Raw genomic sequence first — 17,609 nt, 5'->3', positions numbered from 1 at the left:
GAATTTTTAGCACTTGATAAACTTTCTGTGGCCAAAGAGTTCAGAAGCCCAGTACAAGACCCACTATCCACTCAGCATCACAGACAACTATCAGGCAAAAGCTATTTATTAGAACTGTTAAAAACCTGAACCAGAGGAAATTTAGGAACTAATTTTGCTCAGATGTGATTATTCATATGACACTGATAGAACTAGGGCAACGCAATCACTCTGCCTGCACAGCCCACCTGAAAGGGCACAGAAACCGGCTTCTGCCAAGAAAGAAGCTGCTGTGGTAGCGGCTCTTCCTTTGACATCAGAAATAAGTTAAACCCACAAACATTTCCCCACCTGCCGATTGCTTTAGCTCTTTTAAACCCAAACCCTTCATGCTTCAGGCCATGGAATTAACAGCTCTCCAGCTTGCAACAGGACAAAACTTTGCTTACTGCTATTCCCTACCTGCCTAGTGGAAGGATGCATAAAGCAGCCAGTCCCTTAACAGATGCCGGACCCACGCTTTGATCCAATCAACAAAGATAGATAAACTAATTCAGATATAACTGCATGAACAGCTTAGAAGCAGAAGTTTCCTTTTTCCCACCAACATCCAGATCCAGGCACGCTGACAATCCCGTTGGAAAAGCTCTCAGAAATGGCATGCATGTCTACTTACACTAAAACAAAGCTTTATAAACACTGTAGTTTATTTTCCATACACATATTCTACTTTCAGCATATTTGTACAGTCATTTCAATACCTGGAGAATTGTATACACCACTTCATGCTACAACAACCTTAAAGTGCCGGTTCAATTTTTGACTTCTATTGAAGCCCAAAATATTACTTCATATGTATATATAAAATATATCTACATATGTGTGGATCTAGGAAATTACCACAATTTACTAAAATAACCTAGCAAAAGTGATGCAAAATACTTTGATCTGCAATCTGAGCATGAAACCGTAGATGGAATCCATCTGCTGGCAGCAGAGAAAAGCAGCACACTAACAAGCACGTACTTGTTACTGAGAAGCTGCCAGTCTCAAAAAAATTCTCCATCTTCCACTCCGGCTGGGAGAGCAAGTAATGCGAGAGCAAAGGTACAACACAAAAGACCAAGACAACCAGAACCAGAGCACAAAGTCAGACTCAGCAGCATTAAGTTACACTCCTAGAAGTAGACAACTTGGTTCAAGAGGCCATTTGTGGTACAAAAATCAGTTCTGTCAGATTCAGGTAAAGCTTGTCTTTGGTCACAGTGAGGACAAGAATAACTGAACATACAGGTATTTCTCAAACATCAAAACTAACTCTTTAGCAATCTCCCTTCCCTGCATATATAGCTATTGTGAGTTACTTAAACATCAGTGTTGACCATCTCCTTTGTGTATGTGAATTATTGAAGGTGCTTTCCCTACAACATAGATACAGGCTCAATGCACAAAGATTAAATATTACAGCAGCTTTCGTAAACACCTGCTGCAGAGGACAGTAACTCCATGTCCATCAGTAGCCCTCTGCAGACCTGGCAGCTCTTGAGCCATCCCTCAGCCGGAACGCAGGGTTTACTAGCTGCAGAAGGCTTTTACCAAGATGGACCGAAGAGGCTGGAAGAGCAAGAGGCTTCTTTCACCCTACCAACATGAACCTGATGGGAATGAAGCAGCACACAACCACAAACAACTAGCTTCTGTTTTGGTACAGTTTAGATAGGGAACTTCGAATTGCAAAAGGTATGGCATTAACAACAAAGAAAGCATCTTCAAACAAGCCAGGTGCTCTTACTCCTTTGGAAGTCACTTTCTTCACTACATATAGATAAATATTAGTTTCTGCTTTACGATCAGCATTCCTCATGCCAGAAATTTCGTGCTCTTACCCTATTCAACTGTTGTTTGAGAGAGAGCAATAATTAGATTAAAAGCAGATTAATCCTATCAAAACAGACTGGGTTTCTATCTCCACTTGCATGCCTAGATGACAGCTTTTCGGTGCTCCCTGTCAGCCCATGAAAGCTGGACAAAGGAACGGCAGGGATCTCTGAACAATCTGTGTTCTTAGGCGGTCTTTAAGCCTCACGTGGCTGAGTAGCAACTCGCTGTGTAGCTCCTTTATGCGCACACAACCAAAGCTGAGACAAACGGCAGCCAGCGAAATTCCAGCCTCCCGCCCTCATTCCACAGTTGAGCTCAGAACAAGAGGGAAAACACAGTCAAGAAAATAGCACAGGACACATTTCCTTCAGTGGACTGTTGGCTTTTCTTAGTGGAAGTTCTCCAGGACTGAGCCTTAACTTGGTGAATGAAGACAGTAAAGACATCGTGCTTTTGCAAGGCTATTTAACATCTGTTAGCAGTCAACTTCTCCATACTGATGTTAAATGAATTAATTTGCTAGAAGAATCAGATGTTCTTCTCATACTACGTTAGTATTAAAGAGATCAGGTATTACCTTTACATTCAGAAGGAAGAGGAAATTCAGACCAATTCATAAGAACAAGCTGCTAATGAAAAAAAGACGACAGCCACATGCCAAGTTCCCCACAGAAGTCTGTTAAGAGCTTGGTATTCATTTTCCCATAGCATGTACAAGTCCCTTCTGACATAGCATTCACACCTTTAATTATGGTTCTGGCTTCAGCAGTATCCAAGATAAGCTGTATGCAACTAGAAGTTTTCTCGTGTAAAAAGATGAAACAGAAATAAAAAGTTTCACAGATTTTTTCTTTAGTCAAGCACACATTTCTCATGTGGACACGCATCAACCCTACTCAATTCTATGGTCCTCAGAACACTTCCTTCAAAATCGTACAGTAGTTTCAAGTAATTCTGCAACTCATCTTCAGACTTATGGCACATTGTTCTGTCATTAAGTAGTTTTTTGTTGTTTTTTTTAATAAAGAAACTATTAATTAATTTTTCTTATTTTCAAAGGGGCAAATCAGGGAATCTGGGAAAAGGAGAAAAGCAGGGAAGGTGGCAACAGAGATGGAATTAAGAGATTATACAGACTGATAGCCAGTACGACTTTTTCTTCTTCCAATGATATAAGATATAAAGACAAGAATGATAAGGAAGCCAAGTGCCATGCCCACTGCGATGGGAATAAGAAAGTTCAGGTCAGAATCAGCAAAGCACTCTTCAGCTGCAGAAAGAAGAAAAACAAAAAAAAAAGCAAGGGAGAATAAATTAGTAAAGGAAATCCAGCATTAGAAACCAAAGCAAGCAAGGAGCAAACAGACATTTTTGAGAACTTATGCTGTACTGGATACAATAATGCATCTACAGTAAAATCAGAATTGAGTGAAGAACTGATAGAAAGATAGACATATATAGCACACACATCACTTGTATCGGTAACGCACTACTTCCAATTTGTATGTTTAATTCCATCTTCCTCTAGCGAGCAGTCCACTGATCAGGAACTGAGGACACAACAGCAGCCTGAACAGGCATTTGCTGCTCACAGCTCAGTTACAGAAGTGTAGCAGCACAGGCAGACAGACCATATATTACTACTTTTCCAAGTGACTTCCCAAACCCTGGTCACCAGCACTTCTCTAGGTTCTAGGTACAAAGTAACAGACAGCAAACCAAAGCAGAAACCTACTCAACACTACAAGAGACATATGCTGAAAGCACCAAACGGAAAACACTGAAAGGCTCTCTCTTGATTGAAAATAAAGCTGCCCACCCAAAAACACAAGGGAAGGGTTATCAGTTTCAGCTGACAACTATGCAGACCTTACTGAAATCAACATAGGAGAAAAAGAGACAGCTGTAATGCTGCAGTGGTTTTAGATGCACAGGTTGTAAAACACAAAGAACTCCTTGCTGATACAAACATGCAAGGATTAGCAAGCCACACTGGGACCTGACTTCAAACTCTGACACAGAGGCAGGGCTTGGCATTCTTCTCATCTGTAGAGAGGGCAGAGCTCCACTGGTGTGGTGCTGAGACAAGATGTTTAGCAAGATATGACACAGCGTCTGTGTACTGCTTCAGCACGGTAAGGGTGCTTGACTTACATGCCTTTAATAAAGCAGAGCTCCTTATAAAACTTTTTGCTTTAGTTTATATTAGAGCGGAGTAAGGGTCATGCACACAATCCAATGCTTTAGCAAAAGTTAGCAGCTATTAACAAGTATTTAAACCACATCAGCCTCTGTCAGCCTTAGTTAGGGAGAATTTACTAGCTCAATTTAGCTCTCTACAGCCCAGTACACCCCTGCTCCCCGCCACCCCACCCCACCCCCCCCGAAGGCTATACAAAACCTTCAGCCAAGGGGAAAGACAACACCACACGGTTTGGCACCCACAATCTGAAGGCACCTACTGCCACGCAGAGTAACGCTTGGGAGGAAAAGACAAGAGGAAAGGAAATACGGACCTTATACAACGAGCTATTTCAAACTATTCTGACTACTGAAAAGGCATTTAAACATCTTAAAAAGATAACTGCATTTGATGTTTAATCATCTTTGTTCACCAAAGATCAACATACACAATTTAACTACTGCATGCTGGATAATGGGTCATTAACACTAAACAGGATCGAATCTGCTCAGGATGAAAGGTGCCCAGCAGGCAGTGACAAATGCCCTTTCTCTTCTTCAAAGGAAGGAGATTGCTGCAAAACACATCACACTGCTTCACTGTTACAAGGAATTCCCAGGATAAAAAAGGTTTAGTTTCACACCAGGGACATTTCATCCTTTACCTCTCTCCAGTTTGCTGCCGTTGCTGCACGCATCTATGCATGCACTGTTACTGTACAATGGTTAGATGCCTCAGAGAAGTGTCTTCACATGCAGAACCTCGTAGCGGTACATCATGACAAGCAGACTCCATGCTCAGGCCAGGAGGAATAGCTTTGTCAGTGTTATTTGGTTGAATGCGTCTCCATTCAAAATAAAAAAAGAATCTTGGCCCCCAGCATTTGTAGCCTCAGTATAAAAGCTAGCTTTCCTTTTAATTCCAATCATGAGATGCAACTGATAGCCCCATTATTTTTTTTATTGGTACGTGCTATACAATAGAGAACACTGTGGTAAATTTAAAATAAATAGATTTTAAAAAAGGTGTTCATTGGCTGGAAAAGCTTCTTTTGAGGAGTACTAGCATGGCATCTTTACGCTACAAGATCAGAAATCTTGGTATCTTAGAGCATAATTTTAATATTTAGTAAACTGTATATAAGGCACAGTCAACAGTAATCAAAACAAACCACAGTCTAGGATAGATCATATACATTAACACTCAACATCCACAAGTGCACACAAGTTAATGCTAATTTCACAAAACAGAACGAAACTATTTTCACTCACATAATGCCACTGCACCTCTTTACTATTCTGAAATTTAAAGTGTAGTATTTTAGAAGAACTGGAATTAATTCATCAACAGAATATGTTCTAGTTCATAGTCAAAGTTGTTAGTTTATGTTTGAACCTATGACAACACACTCTGCATCATTTGCTTAACCAGGCTTGTTTTTAACAAACTTTTGCCTGACTCAGCAAACAAGCAGCCCTTTGAGTCCAATTTTTTAAAAAACAGACTTAAACTTGCTCATTTTAAAACTATTCCTACCCAATATTACAGCATTTCTTGTAACCAACACAGCAAGCACTAGGACAAATCATCTTCCCAAAGCTGCTCCTACTGCTACGGGTACAATGAAGTTGTCTACCTCTGGGCTGCAATCTTCAGCTGAACAGAAAAAGGGCAAGTCTGAAATAGAAATGTATTTAAGTAGAAGTATTTAACACTATGATCTCCCTCCAATTGCTTAAAAGTTATGCCTTTCCCCAGCAGGGCATCATTCAGTCATCCACAAAACCCTGACCCCTCTTTCCCCTCCCCAAAATACAATAGCAATAGCTCCCCTTCCCAAACATCGTAACTAACAGACTCACAGCTCCAGGATGCACTTTCTGGAAAAGCACGTCTCTGCCTATTACTGTAGATTTAACATTACTGTACACCACAAAGTCCAGTCTTCCAGTGTCTAGATATTGCAAGTCTCCAGAACAGCCAACAATATAGACAGACAAACAAGACAATTACAGTAAAAACAGTAATGCTTTGACATAAACACCCCCCCCCAGTCTTTACACTTACTACAGGACAACAGCAACTCCTGCTTGTTCAAAGTTTTGTCACACTCTTACAGACTGACTTGTACTAACAATTTGACAGAATTTGATGCCTGCAATCCCATTGCAGTTTAATTTTACTTTAGACAGATTTACATCCTTAGGAACCCCACTGTTGAACTCTTTAAGAAGAGCCTACAAAAATATTTGTGTGTTTCTTCACGTTAAAAAAGCTTCAGCTGACACTTCAGCAAGGTGCTAACGTTACTTTGACTTTGTGTAGCAGATAAGAAGGGAGCTTTAACAGTGATTATATAAGCAGCTCAGGCTAGACTCAAGAAGATGATATCTGATTAGACTGCATCTTTTTCCTCTTGTCCTATGACCAGAGTTCACAGGAAGAGGTATGGTAAAGGGAAGAGCAGTGCCTCTCGATACAGACAAGTAGTATATAGTAGTACTGTTACCAGAAGAACTGGCAGCACAGACAGCATCAGAGCTTCTACCATAAAGGATGAAGCTACTAACCAATTCCCAGAAGACTCCCTAAACACTTCTGTTGAATGTAGAGACGTATTTCTTTTTCCAAGATAACTGCTAGAAGACACTGAACCGTTCACAGCTGTACACCCATTTCAAATGACTAGCAAAATCAATCAAAAACACCTGGTCTGGAGGGAACTACAACTGACAAAAACCTTTACAAGCAAATTTCTAATGATGAACCAGATGTACAGTGTCTCCATTAGTTCCCAAGCTGTCTTCTGCTAGTGGATTGTACCCAAGCACAATTCACAATATGCTACAAAACAAAGCATTAAGACAGAGGACTCTTTGAGGAGTGCCTTCACCAGCTGTGTAACAGGATCTCAGATATAGACTGATTCAAAGTTGACCTTACTCATTTAGCTTATTTTTTTTAAAAAAAAAAAGACAGTACAAGATGTCTGTTTTCAAATTAGTTAAAAAAAAAAATGTGAACAGGTTTCCTTAAGAAATAGAACAATCTTTATTATTTAGAGCACATATTGAACAGGTTGACAGTTCCCTACGGTGCAATACATACAGGTAAACTAGTGGTTTTATAACAACAGGCAATCAGGTGAAACTTGAGATTATTGTTTGGTTTTTTTTAAACCAGTTATCTGCACATCAGTCTAGGAGTACTTTAATCTCTTAGCCAATATACTTGTAAATGAAGATTAAGTAGCAGGTTTTTCCAAAGATACTTCCAGTACTGTTGAATTTTGGGAACAGTTTGCACTTATCTTCTATATTGTCACTTAGAAACTGCACAGCAAAACTTTGCATGGTCAGATGAATCCAGCATGGTAACTACTCCTTAACAGAAATGCAAGTGTAACTGGTGCCACTGAACATCAGTCACAGAAGTGCTAAAAATTTATCTGAACTTCTGCATTTGAGCTACAGTAATACCAAAGTCGTTAGATCCATTTTTTTTAATTTTTGTTTAATTAAAATGGTAAGTCTTGAAGCCTGTTTCAGGATTAAACTTAAAGTAGTTCCCAACTTTCATTAAAATGAATTTCAGTAACTGATGCAAAATTCAAGCTGTAGACTACAAGCTATAGTAAGCATTATCCACCCATACTTGCTTCCTTGGCTAGTGTCAAGAGAAAACTGTTTTTACAAAAAAAATTACTGAAAGTATTTTATGATTTGTATACAAACATGCCACAGACATCTCTACAACCCTAGAAAACACTAATAAAACACTAAACCAGCTTTGATGCAGAGTAAACTCATTCTAAAAGGGGGAAACAATGTTATGTTCATTAAATAACTAGTTTAGGCAGCTCATGTTATGACATATGCAAAAAAAGCCACACTTACCTAAAAGTCTAAAAGACTTTTTTTTTTTTCCATGCAGTAAAAACTATGTATTACAGCACAAGGAGGCCAGAAAAAAGTAGTGCAGCAAAGGTTAAGTCTCTACAGAGCTGCAGTTTAAGAACAGTCCGGTCGCACTGCACTTAAGCTAGTTATCCTTTCCATACAGCAAGGAAAAACAGGTGTTATGGGTCCATCTCAGACTCATTTGGCTTTTGCATTCTTAACATTAATAAATGCTACACAGCAAACAATCAAACATAAAGTACATTAATCATTCAGAATGGCAGGTAGTTATAATGTGAATTTTGATCAGCAGAGAACCATCCAAGATGGAAGATTTAAAGACAGCTCAAGCTGCAACAACAGATACTGGCTCATTAAACAAAAGCATTTTTTTAAACAATGGTCATTCAAAGCAACAAGACAGACTAGTTCTGTGCAGAGTAGGATATAAAGTTAAGTGCACTTTAAAGTTCTGGAATATTTAGAAAGGTTATTCCCTTTAAACTGATGCCAGCAAAAAAGCTTGCATTAATTTAGCAGAACACTACCTCAGTTGAGTATTTTAGATGATTGCCAAGGTATAGTAAGCAATGAAGAATTCAGTGCCTAACAGTAAATTCTTTTTTTGAAAGCATTTGAAAACGGCACTGAAGTCTTCCTCTGTATCTACCATTTGGCAAGTACAGGTTACCCATTTTGTTTGTACAGTCAGGGTATATGAATGATTTCTGAAACGACACTGAGGCAGGAGTAAACTACTCAAACTCTGTCAAAGCTAAGTAACTTACTGCTGCCACTTCAAAAGCTCATTTAATCACCAGCCTGAAGTTCAATTCTATGAAAAACAAAGTTGTTACTGGGCATTGTACAATCCTTGTTAAATACTATACAAGTCAACATAGTGACTAACACTGCCAGCTTAACCCACAATTATGACAACAACTAAGGAACGCAGAGGAGAGAAGCAAGTACAAATTCTGTGCTATTCTGGGAGTTGCCCAATGCACATCAGTTTAGAATGTGTTCTTGTTTCAGGCTATGATTTTTAAAATGCAGAAATAATTCCTTAACACTTTAGGGTTTTTGCAAGATAAAATCCTTAGCCTAGCAATTTATCCAGTATTTGACATCTTCAAAACAGCTATGAAACCCACGTTGTCTTCTCAGAGCAGGAAAACTAAAAACGTAGCACTGCTTCATTTGAGATAAACATTCTCTCTTTGTTTCTCAACTCCAATTACCTGCGGCTAGTAATTACTCCTAGGTATTGCGTCTTTTGGGGACTTCAGAACTTGCACTTGCTTTGTTTAAAGTGAAATCAGAACAGGAATCACATTTAGATTCACAAAGTTTGATATCCAGCATAGCTTTTTCTTCTGCCAATTACATAAGCAACCACTATAATGGCTATCAAGCCAGCAAGTGCAGCACCAACTACAATTGGGATTAGAATGCTGTCATCATCCAGCGAACACTCCTGGGCTGTAGATGAGAAAAAGGTTGCAACAAGGAATAAATAAAGACAGAATACTTGCCAAGTGTGCTATAAAAATCTGTTTCCCTTAGTACCAGGGTGTTCAAAAATCAAGTTTTATTACATCTTTAAGAGAGAAAGAACTGCAGAGGTCTCATGTGTAAGTCTAGCACATATTAAGCATTATAATCACTTGGAACATTTGATAAACTAGAATAAGCTAATGGTGTACAAATTTTCAGGTGTGCAAGATCTGTACTAGACAAAGGAGTAGGCATTCTGCTTTTAAGACAGAACAAGGCTTATCTATTTCATATTTAAGGCAAGTCTGGTGCTTTTATTCATTAAAAATAAAGTGACCTAGATTTGGTAACAAGAATAGGCTATAATTAGAAGGAAGCTAGCTGCAAATTGAACACCACAGTTAAATGGGACCCTAACTCTTTAGAATGTATTGTGATAAACACCGTTTACCCTGCATACATTTGGGGACTTCTCTCTGCCTACAAAAAGCTGTTTCAAAACCTGCACCCGATCTACTTGCCTGCAGATTAGCCTAGTCTGGTAAGACTGCTAAAAGTATTATCGATAAGTACAACGACCAGGTTACACTAAAGATTAAGAGAGGGGTCATTTAAGCTATTCCAGTTTTCCCCAGAGAAGGCCAGGACAATGCAGCAAACAAACATTTTTAGAATCTTTCTTTACTTCTGGATATTCAAGACTGCTTCTGAAGGAAGCTTGGCCAGTTCATGCCTCCCCCCCCCCGCCCAACACTCCTGTTCCTTTGACTGTCAGGAAAAAAGAAACAAGCCATCTAACTGTATTACCAAAGTACACTTCTGCTGAAGTTTTGTCCCATTTTCTTATACATTTGAGCTACAAAAAGCTGTATGTCAAAATGGTATTAGATAACTTCTGATTCATTCTGCAAGGTAATGCTTATTATGTTCCTTTTCAGTGTCTCTAGCTCCTTCAAGTTTTATGAAGGAGAATCAGCATACCTAGCAGACATTTTTTGAAGTGAAAACAAAGCTTTCCTTAACTTTAAAGTCAGTCTCTGAACTTCTCTTCATTCCATGTGTTAAAAAACAAGACAAAAAACAATGGAACAAGAGCTTCAAAAATAAAGTGCTTGTGCCCAACACTGATGCTTTTCAGCACGTAAGAATTTTGCTAGCATTGCAAGAATTAAGAAAAAAAAAGAAGAACTCTTACCTGTAGAGAACTTATTTGCCTTCACAAGGAATGGCTGAATCCATAGATTAAAAGTATGTATTTGAATATCATCACTAATTTCAAGAGTTTGCTCTTTCCGGCACATGTAAGAACTACCAAGGAAAGCATCCCACTTGCTGAAATTGTTGTTATCTGCACTTGAAATGACTAAAGAAAGGAGGAAAAAAAAAATAAGGAAACTTGCATGCCCGCTTTGAATGCAAGATTGTTGCTAATACAATCATAAGACTAAAGAGCTGAATCTAGAGGGGCCAACTTTTCTTTCATCACTGACTGCTCTGAAAAACCAGGTAGTCTGAAGTGTGATTTATCTGTTTAACCAGAAGTCATGCCCTGAAGTTACACAGTACTTAGCAGTAACCTATGCTTCATGTAGACATGACATTAGGCTTTCCTTGTAGCTCCACTCATCCCAACATCACAGAGTTACAAGGACTTTAGCTTTAGTAGCCTTTTAACTGCAGCAGCCATGACAAGCAACTTACAGCATACTTTTTTCCAAGTCAAAAGCATAGGGCTTTCTTTGTTTGGGGTTTTTTGTTTGTTTGTTTTTCTGGGGGGTTTGTTTGTTGGGGTTTTTTTAGTTTTTGAAGGACTGGTCTCTTTTCCCAGTGAGAGTTAAGTAGAAACGGTTGGAAGATAGAGCAGCATCTTCAGTCAAAAAGACAATAGCTGGTTTAAGAAAAACAAAAAGCTCCAGAGTTGGTACAACTGTATTTCACACCTCAAAAATTATGTTACTGAAAACAGTTATAAGGAAACCCTCTTAATTTATAGGGACCCCATTAACAGAATTTTCAGGAAAAGAGAATGAACCCACACTGCTATTTAAAGTAACTCTTATGGCCTTTTCTGCTTATTACTTTTTTCCCTAATTTCAAAGACTTAAAGTAGGAAGTAACAGTAAGCATTAATAGCATTGGGGGGGCGGGGATGGAGTATTTGATAAGTACAGACATTGAGTAAAAGCTTATGCTTGTGTTAAGATAGATACTATTTCTTACCAGAACCATTCAGACGGTTGAGCAGCGTAACATTCACCTCTTTCAGATAAAATTTTGGTACACCTGCACTTGTATTTTTCTGTTTAAGAAGCAAGAACCAACTGTCAGTGTGCAATTCTGCATTTTTAACTTTAAGAACACGTGCTTTACAAAGGGTAACACAGTCTTACATGTTCTACTTTAACCCAATTCTCTGTTTGCCCTGAGGTGGCCTGCTAGCCAGTTCCACATCCTACATGGGAACAGCCTACCACCAGCAAGTGACAGAAGGATTTTACTATGAGCAATCATCATGCAGTGCTGTTAAAGTAGAAACTTGGTTGAAACTAAAAGAAGTTACTTACAACAACAAATGTAAAACTAATCAATGTGCTATTTCCATCATTCAATTTCAGCATCGCCGTTGTGTTACCACATGTACCATCTGCGCTAGTTGTCTTTGGATTGACGTTGATCAGAACAGGCTGAAATACAGACATATATCAAAGATGTTCAGCTGCCATTAGGAATACAGAGTTTCAGTCCGCAGCAGTCTTAGGCTAGAAGAGCTTGTCATGAAGATTACAGCAGGAAGACTGAGCCTGGCTACTACTGAACCAAGGCTACTTAAGTTAAGTTTACATGCTGGTAATACTGAAGCACACAGATTGCCCAGTGAAGTTTTGTTTTGTTGACTTAACACAACAGGCTACCTTCGGCTCCCTCTGTGGGGAAAGACAGGATCTGCAGGGACCAACAGCCTTTAAGAGCAAAGAAAGTTCCAGGCTTCCAATGATGCTAGAGGTACTCCCAGTAACAAGTTATGCTGAATCCACATCAGGTTTTGAAGCTAAATATTACACCACAAAACTATTCTGATGTCAGAGAGGTGCTATGTACAATACTTAAAGCAGTTCTGGACAGCCAGCAGCGTACAAAGCAAATACCCTGCACTCTGATTTCATACCAAATAACTACAACAACCTTTCTACTCTTGTAAAACAGAAGAAGAGAAGTACCTTGTCATGGGAAACATTCAGCTGCAGACCCACAGTAGCCAGAAGACAAGTTTTATTTCCACTTTTTAGAGAATAGTTTCCTGTGTCTGGATTCTCCACAGGTTTGGGAGCAGTGGTTGGAGCAGGTGACAAAGTGGTGGTAGATGCAGTAGTTACATTGGCAACAGTAGGTGGAACAGTAGGTGCAGAAGTAGGTGTATCAGCAGGACATCTAGACTCTGAAAAGATATTTTAACCACCATTTCAGTGCTGAGATTTTATTAAAGTCTTACAACTCAGAGGTCAGTTCAATACAGACACCAATTCCTCTGCTGAAATCCAGGCTCCCTGGGAGTCTGCTAATCACCAAGTCAGAAGTCTCAAACTTAACGCTATGGCACAGTATTCCAAACAATTTACAGCTATCAGTTATTCTCAGAAATTCTGTAATGCCCACCGTTTCAAATCCATGTAGTATATGCAGTACTACTTACCTCTGAACACAGAGGTGAAACACACAAAGACAGCTAAGTAGTCATAAAAGTATGATATGTATTTGCCGTAGACAAAGTCAGCAGCCCTATTACACCATTTGTAGAAAAGTAACATGCTCATCTCTTTTGAGCAGTTGAGCTGTGAGGTGAGACAACAGGCTCTGGACTATTTAAATGAAAAAGCAAAGGCTACCACTGAAAATGGAAGGCAGTCAGTTAAAAACCTTGAAGCTCACAGCAACAGCAGCTCTGAAGTGCTTATTTTTAATACCCCAATTACTGGAATACACTAGATTACCACCTTGGCATGGGAACAATCTCTATTACTATATACTACTAAATCTGTTGTACTAATCTACTTTTCCAGGAACAAGGAAAGACATACTAAAGGATATTTACATGAATACGATTCAACACAGCACATCTTGGAACTGGTAGTTTTTTTACTATGGCACTTTGCCCCCTGCACTAGGATGTGATATAAAAAAGTTCATTCACAAATCAAAATGCTCACCTTTTTCACCGATTGTGCCATTCTGAATAAAAGCCTGCACGGTAACATTCCAGAAAATCTGCGTTACGTTTTCTGCTTCAAAAGACTCAATACTATGACACACGAAGACATTATTCAATTGAACTGGACTCATAGTATCCTTTACAACAATAGTAACTGGTCCTGCAAAAAAGTACAACTATTTTAATACCTTATGAACTACAAGAACATTTATAGGTAGTGTTCTGTTTTATATAATTCCCTAAGACAAATATAAAGAGATAATTAAGTTTAACAATCCTAACCTTTCTTGATTGTTTTACCTGTGTGTCCTGACCTGAAGTGCTAAGTAGTGCAGAGAAGTAATCAAGCTTCCAGAACCAGACAAGGCATTATAAACATGACCCCTTTTACTTAAGTTTTTATTTAAGGAAAAAAATTTTCCTATTATTAATAAGTATTAGTACATGGAATGCCTAACGCTGTATTGCTTTGCTGGGTGAAAGGTCACATCGTGCAAACTAAAATGAATCTTCCATATGCCTGTGGTCTACTAGCAGCACCTCACTGATCAGTGCTGTTCAGTTAATCCTCCCCTTTCACTCCACTTAAAGAAATTATACATTCAGTGAAGCCAACTAGTCTGCATTCTTATCCAGTAGGCAGGTATGATTAACAATAGGCTGTACATAGCACAAAAGACATTATATAAATTAGTCCTAACTTTGAAAGTCAACCAAAGTCAGGTATACAAAAACTAAAGCTTGTGGCCATAACTGCTTTATAACTAGTATTCTGCATTGCACATTACCTTTTCTTTTAGCATCAGGAAATACAGCAGTATCATTGGTGTTGTAGGTAAACGTGATGAAGTCCCCCTGGTAAGTTTCATTGGTTTTTGTAAAGTTAATGCTCCAAGAGTGACCTTCGCCAAACTGTACTGCCAGAAGTGCGGCATGTGTGTCATTGCCACAGACGCTTCCATTGTGTGTCACACTGGATGACAAATTCAAGGTTGTGTTTTTCTAGGAAAAAAAAAATAACTTGAAATGTTTTCACAGATAGCAGTCCTTCCCCATGACAACATTATAAACCTGCTGGAGTTAGAAGCTCGCACAAGATCAGTGAGATTATTTTAGGTTATTCTACAAAATTATGAAAAAGTCTCCCTGACACCTGACTTAGAAAAGAATCATATCACATTCAAGACAAAAGTACAAATCTAACTGAGCTGTAAGCCTCGACCATGCTGAGCTGCAATTTACATTCACTATTTGGGCTAAGAACATTACTACACTGATACACAAAACCCATCAAGTTTGACAGGTATACCATTTAAGTAAGTGCAACAGGGCACTTTCAGTTATTTGTACTATTAATTGAGAACTTATGCTTTGTTTTAAAAAGAATATGTAGGAATAAACTTAATAGCAAACTTGAAAAAAAAAAGTAGTAAACCCCCAAACACCTTAGGTAAAAGACCCAAACACCAAGTAAAAGAGCATACTTAAAACTTGTACACAGGACAAAATACAGTTGTCAACAAAAGTTGACTCCAAGTACTTACATAATCACTACTGTTTGTTTCGTATTTTATGAAGAAACTCATCATCCATCTTGCATACAGGCACGTAGCATTAGAGGCATCCTTTATATCTACTTCCACTGCATAGGACTGGAGAAAACCTAGAAGGTATGATCATTAGCTATTGAGACACTGCTTTCACTTTATTTTCTAGAACCACTCAAGAGGACCTCATTACAAAGCAGAAAATTATTTCAGGACTGAATTCAATTTGCCATACACTGAAAGAATAGCTAGGCTTCTAAATAGCATTATAACTAGAACATCAGCTCTATGATGACAAAGCGAAGAGCATGAACACAACCCTTGAACGAAGTGCTGCTTGTGGGCCAGAGCCTTCCTATTTGTTTCACCATGGTACAGTTCTAGTCGGCCTCTAAGGAATGAGCCTGGGGTGCCCTCACCGTATATCCTCCATTTCTGGCCCCAAAGGAGGGATCGTTACATCCCCCTGACATTTTTGGGAAGGTTTCTATCGCTGTGGGATACGTAACTCGGTGGCACTCGGACAGAGGCGTTCCCCCACCGCCCGTTTTGCGGTGCAGCGCTGAGGGCCGGCCCCCGCGGCTCCCGGCTGGCCAGGCCACCCCCGGTGAAACACCACCAGGCCCCGCCGGTGAAACACACGCGTCCGCCGCCCGGCTCGCGGCTCGGCCCGGCCTCCCCAACAACAGGGCCCCGCCAGGCCGCCGTGGCGCACCCCGGCCCCCGCTGCCCCCCGGGGGTGACAGCGCGGCGTGAGGCGGCCCAGTCCCCACTGCAGGACCGACCCCGGGGAGTCGCCGCTGAGCTGAGGCGCCGCCGGGCCCGTGCCGGGCCCATAGCCCCCCCGCCACCGCGTCACATGTGCGACGGAGCGGGAGGGGCGGCCCGCGCCCGCGGGGACACCTGCCCCCCCCCACCCCCTACCTCCCGCAGCCCCGGGGGCGGCCGCCGCCCCGCTCACCGGAGCTGCCGAGCAGCAGCAGGAAGAGGAGAGCGGAGAAGGCAGCGGAGGGGGAGCGCGGCCCCATCCTGCCGGCGGCGGGCGGCGGCGGGCAGCGAGCGACGGGGGCGAGCTGGCGCGGCGGGGCCCTGGCCACCGGTCATGTGACGGGAGGGGCGGGGCCGCCCGCGCGCGCCAATCGCCGCGCCGCGCCTCTCGATTCGATGGCTCGCGGACGGGGCGCTCGCCGCCCGCCGCCTCGGGCGGGCCCAGCCGGCTCGTGGGGGCGGCCCCGGGCCTGCGCTGCCGCCGGGGGAGTCTGCGGGCAGTCTGGGCTAGCCCCGCGGGGGCTGCTGGCGGCCGGGAGAGCTGAGGGGAGGTGCGCCTTCCCAGAAGTTTAATATAGGGCCTGTCGTTGAAAAAAAAAATAAAGAATTAAGGTACTTTCGCTGTTTACGATTAAAAAAAAGGGTCTATATTACCTCAGGATTGGCAGCGCGCTGCCGTGCCGGGTCAGGAGCTGGGCAGGCCCTGTCCTGGGGGACTGGCGCTGTCCTGAGGGAATGGCCCTGACCTGAGGGGCCGGCCCTGTTCTGAGGGAATGGCCCTGTCCCGAGGGGCCGGTCCTGTCCTGAGGGAACGGCCCTGTCCCGGGTCGCACTGCGCCCGACCTGGCCCAGCCACCCCTGCCATCCCCCCATGCCCGGGGCCGGGCAGCGGTGCCCCCAGGCTGTGCCCCCGGCCAGGCAGCAGCCTGCCGGTAACAGCTCTGCGGTGGGACCAGGGCCTCTGCAGTGGTGGTGGATCAGTGTGGAATAGGGCGCAGAAGGAATAGGGGGGATAACAGCTGCTGGGTGCGAACGGGGGAGAAAAGAGCCAGCGGCGTGCAGGGGGGGAGAAGACCCGAGTGGACAAGAAGCCTGGTGGATCTGAGACTGGAAGGATGGGTGTTGTATTGCAGCCTGTGGAGTATTGACTGGGGGCACAGGGCGGGGAGATAGGTTGGCTTGGCAAAGAAAGGGGAGATAGAAGAAGACATTGGGGCTGGGGGACAGCAAGACAAATGGCAGGCAGGTGCTCAGCTGCCCGAGGAGACCAGCACTCTAGACTTGGGGAGGAAGGGCTGTCCTGGAGTAACATGCTCCCATTTCTGATGCCGTGGGAGAACTGCAAATAGTATTTTGAACACTCAGGCACTAAGAGACATGCCCAATCATGGGGGAAGAAAGTGAAAGCTCTTGAGGAAGACAGTAGAACACATTGACCTGATAGAGCGAGACAGTGGGAGCATAGACAGTGTTGCTAGGAAAGCAGTTATAAAGTCTTGAGGAAGTTGAAATAATGCCGTTTGTGATTAAATGTCAGTTGAATACTCTCAGCTGTATACTTGCAATACAGTACTTTTCCAAAAAGTATCACTAAACCAAACCTGGTGAGTCAGGACCACCACAGAAACCAGTGCATCATACACATGGGG

General features: G+C 41.8%; 1 protein-coding gene across 1 annotated transcript; it reads right to left on the bottom strand.

Moving 5' to 3' along the window:
• Window positions 1-6: 6 nt before the first annotated feature.
• LAMP2 (lysosomal associated membrane protein 2) lies at window positions 7-16,311 on the bottom strand. The gene is given in 10 exon segments (XM_055727528.1): window positions 7-3,130; window positions 10,634-10,801; window positions 11,659-11,737; window positions 12,003-12,122; window positions 12,657-12,874; window positions 13,644-13,805; window positions 14,434-14,647; window positions 15,190-15,308; window positions 16,154-16,248; window positions 16,250-16,311. Coding segments are annotated over 10 exon segments (1,365 nt in total). The 5' UTR covers window positions 16,297-16,311; the 3' UTR covers window positions 7-2,987.
• Window positions 16,312-17,609: the final 1,298 nt, after the last annotated feature.

Source organism: Falco cherrug, chromosome 15 (assembly GCF_023634085.1).
Source record: "Falco cherrug isolate bFalChe1 chromosome 15, bFalChe1.pri, whole genome shotgun sequence".
Lineage (NCBI taxonomy): Eukaryota > Metazoa > Chordata > Aves > Falconiformes > Falconidae > Falco > Falco cherrug.
The sequence above is the reverse complement of the archived record's forward strand: the minus strand, read 5'-3'. Positions and strand labels throughout refer to the sequence as shown.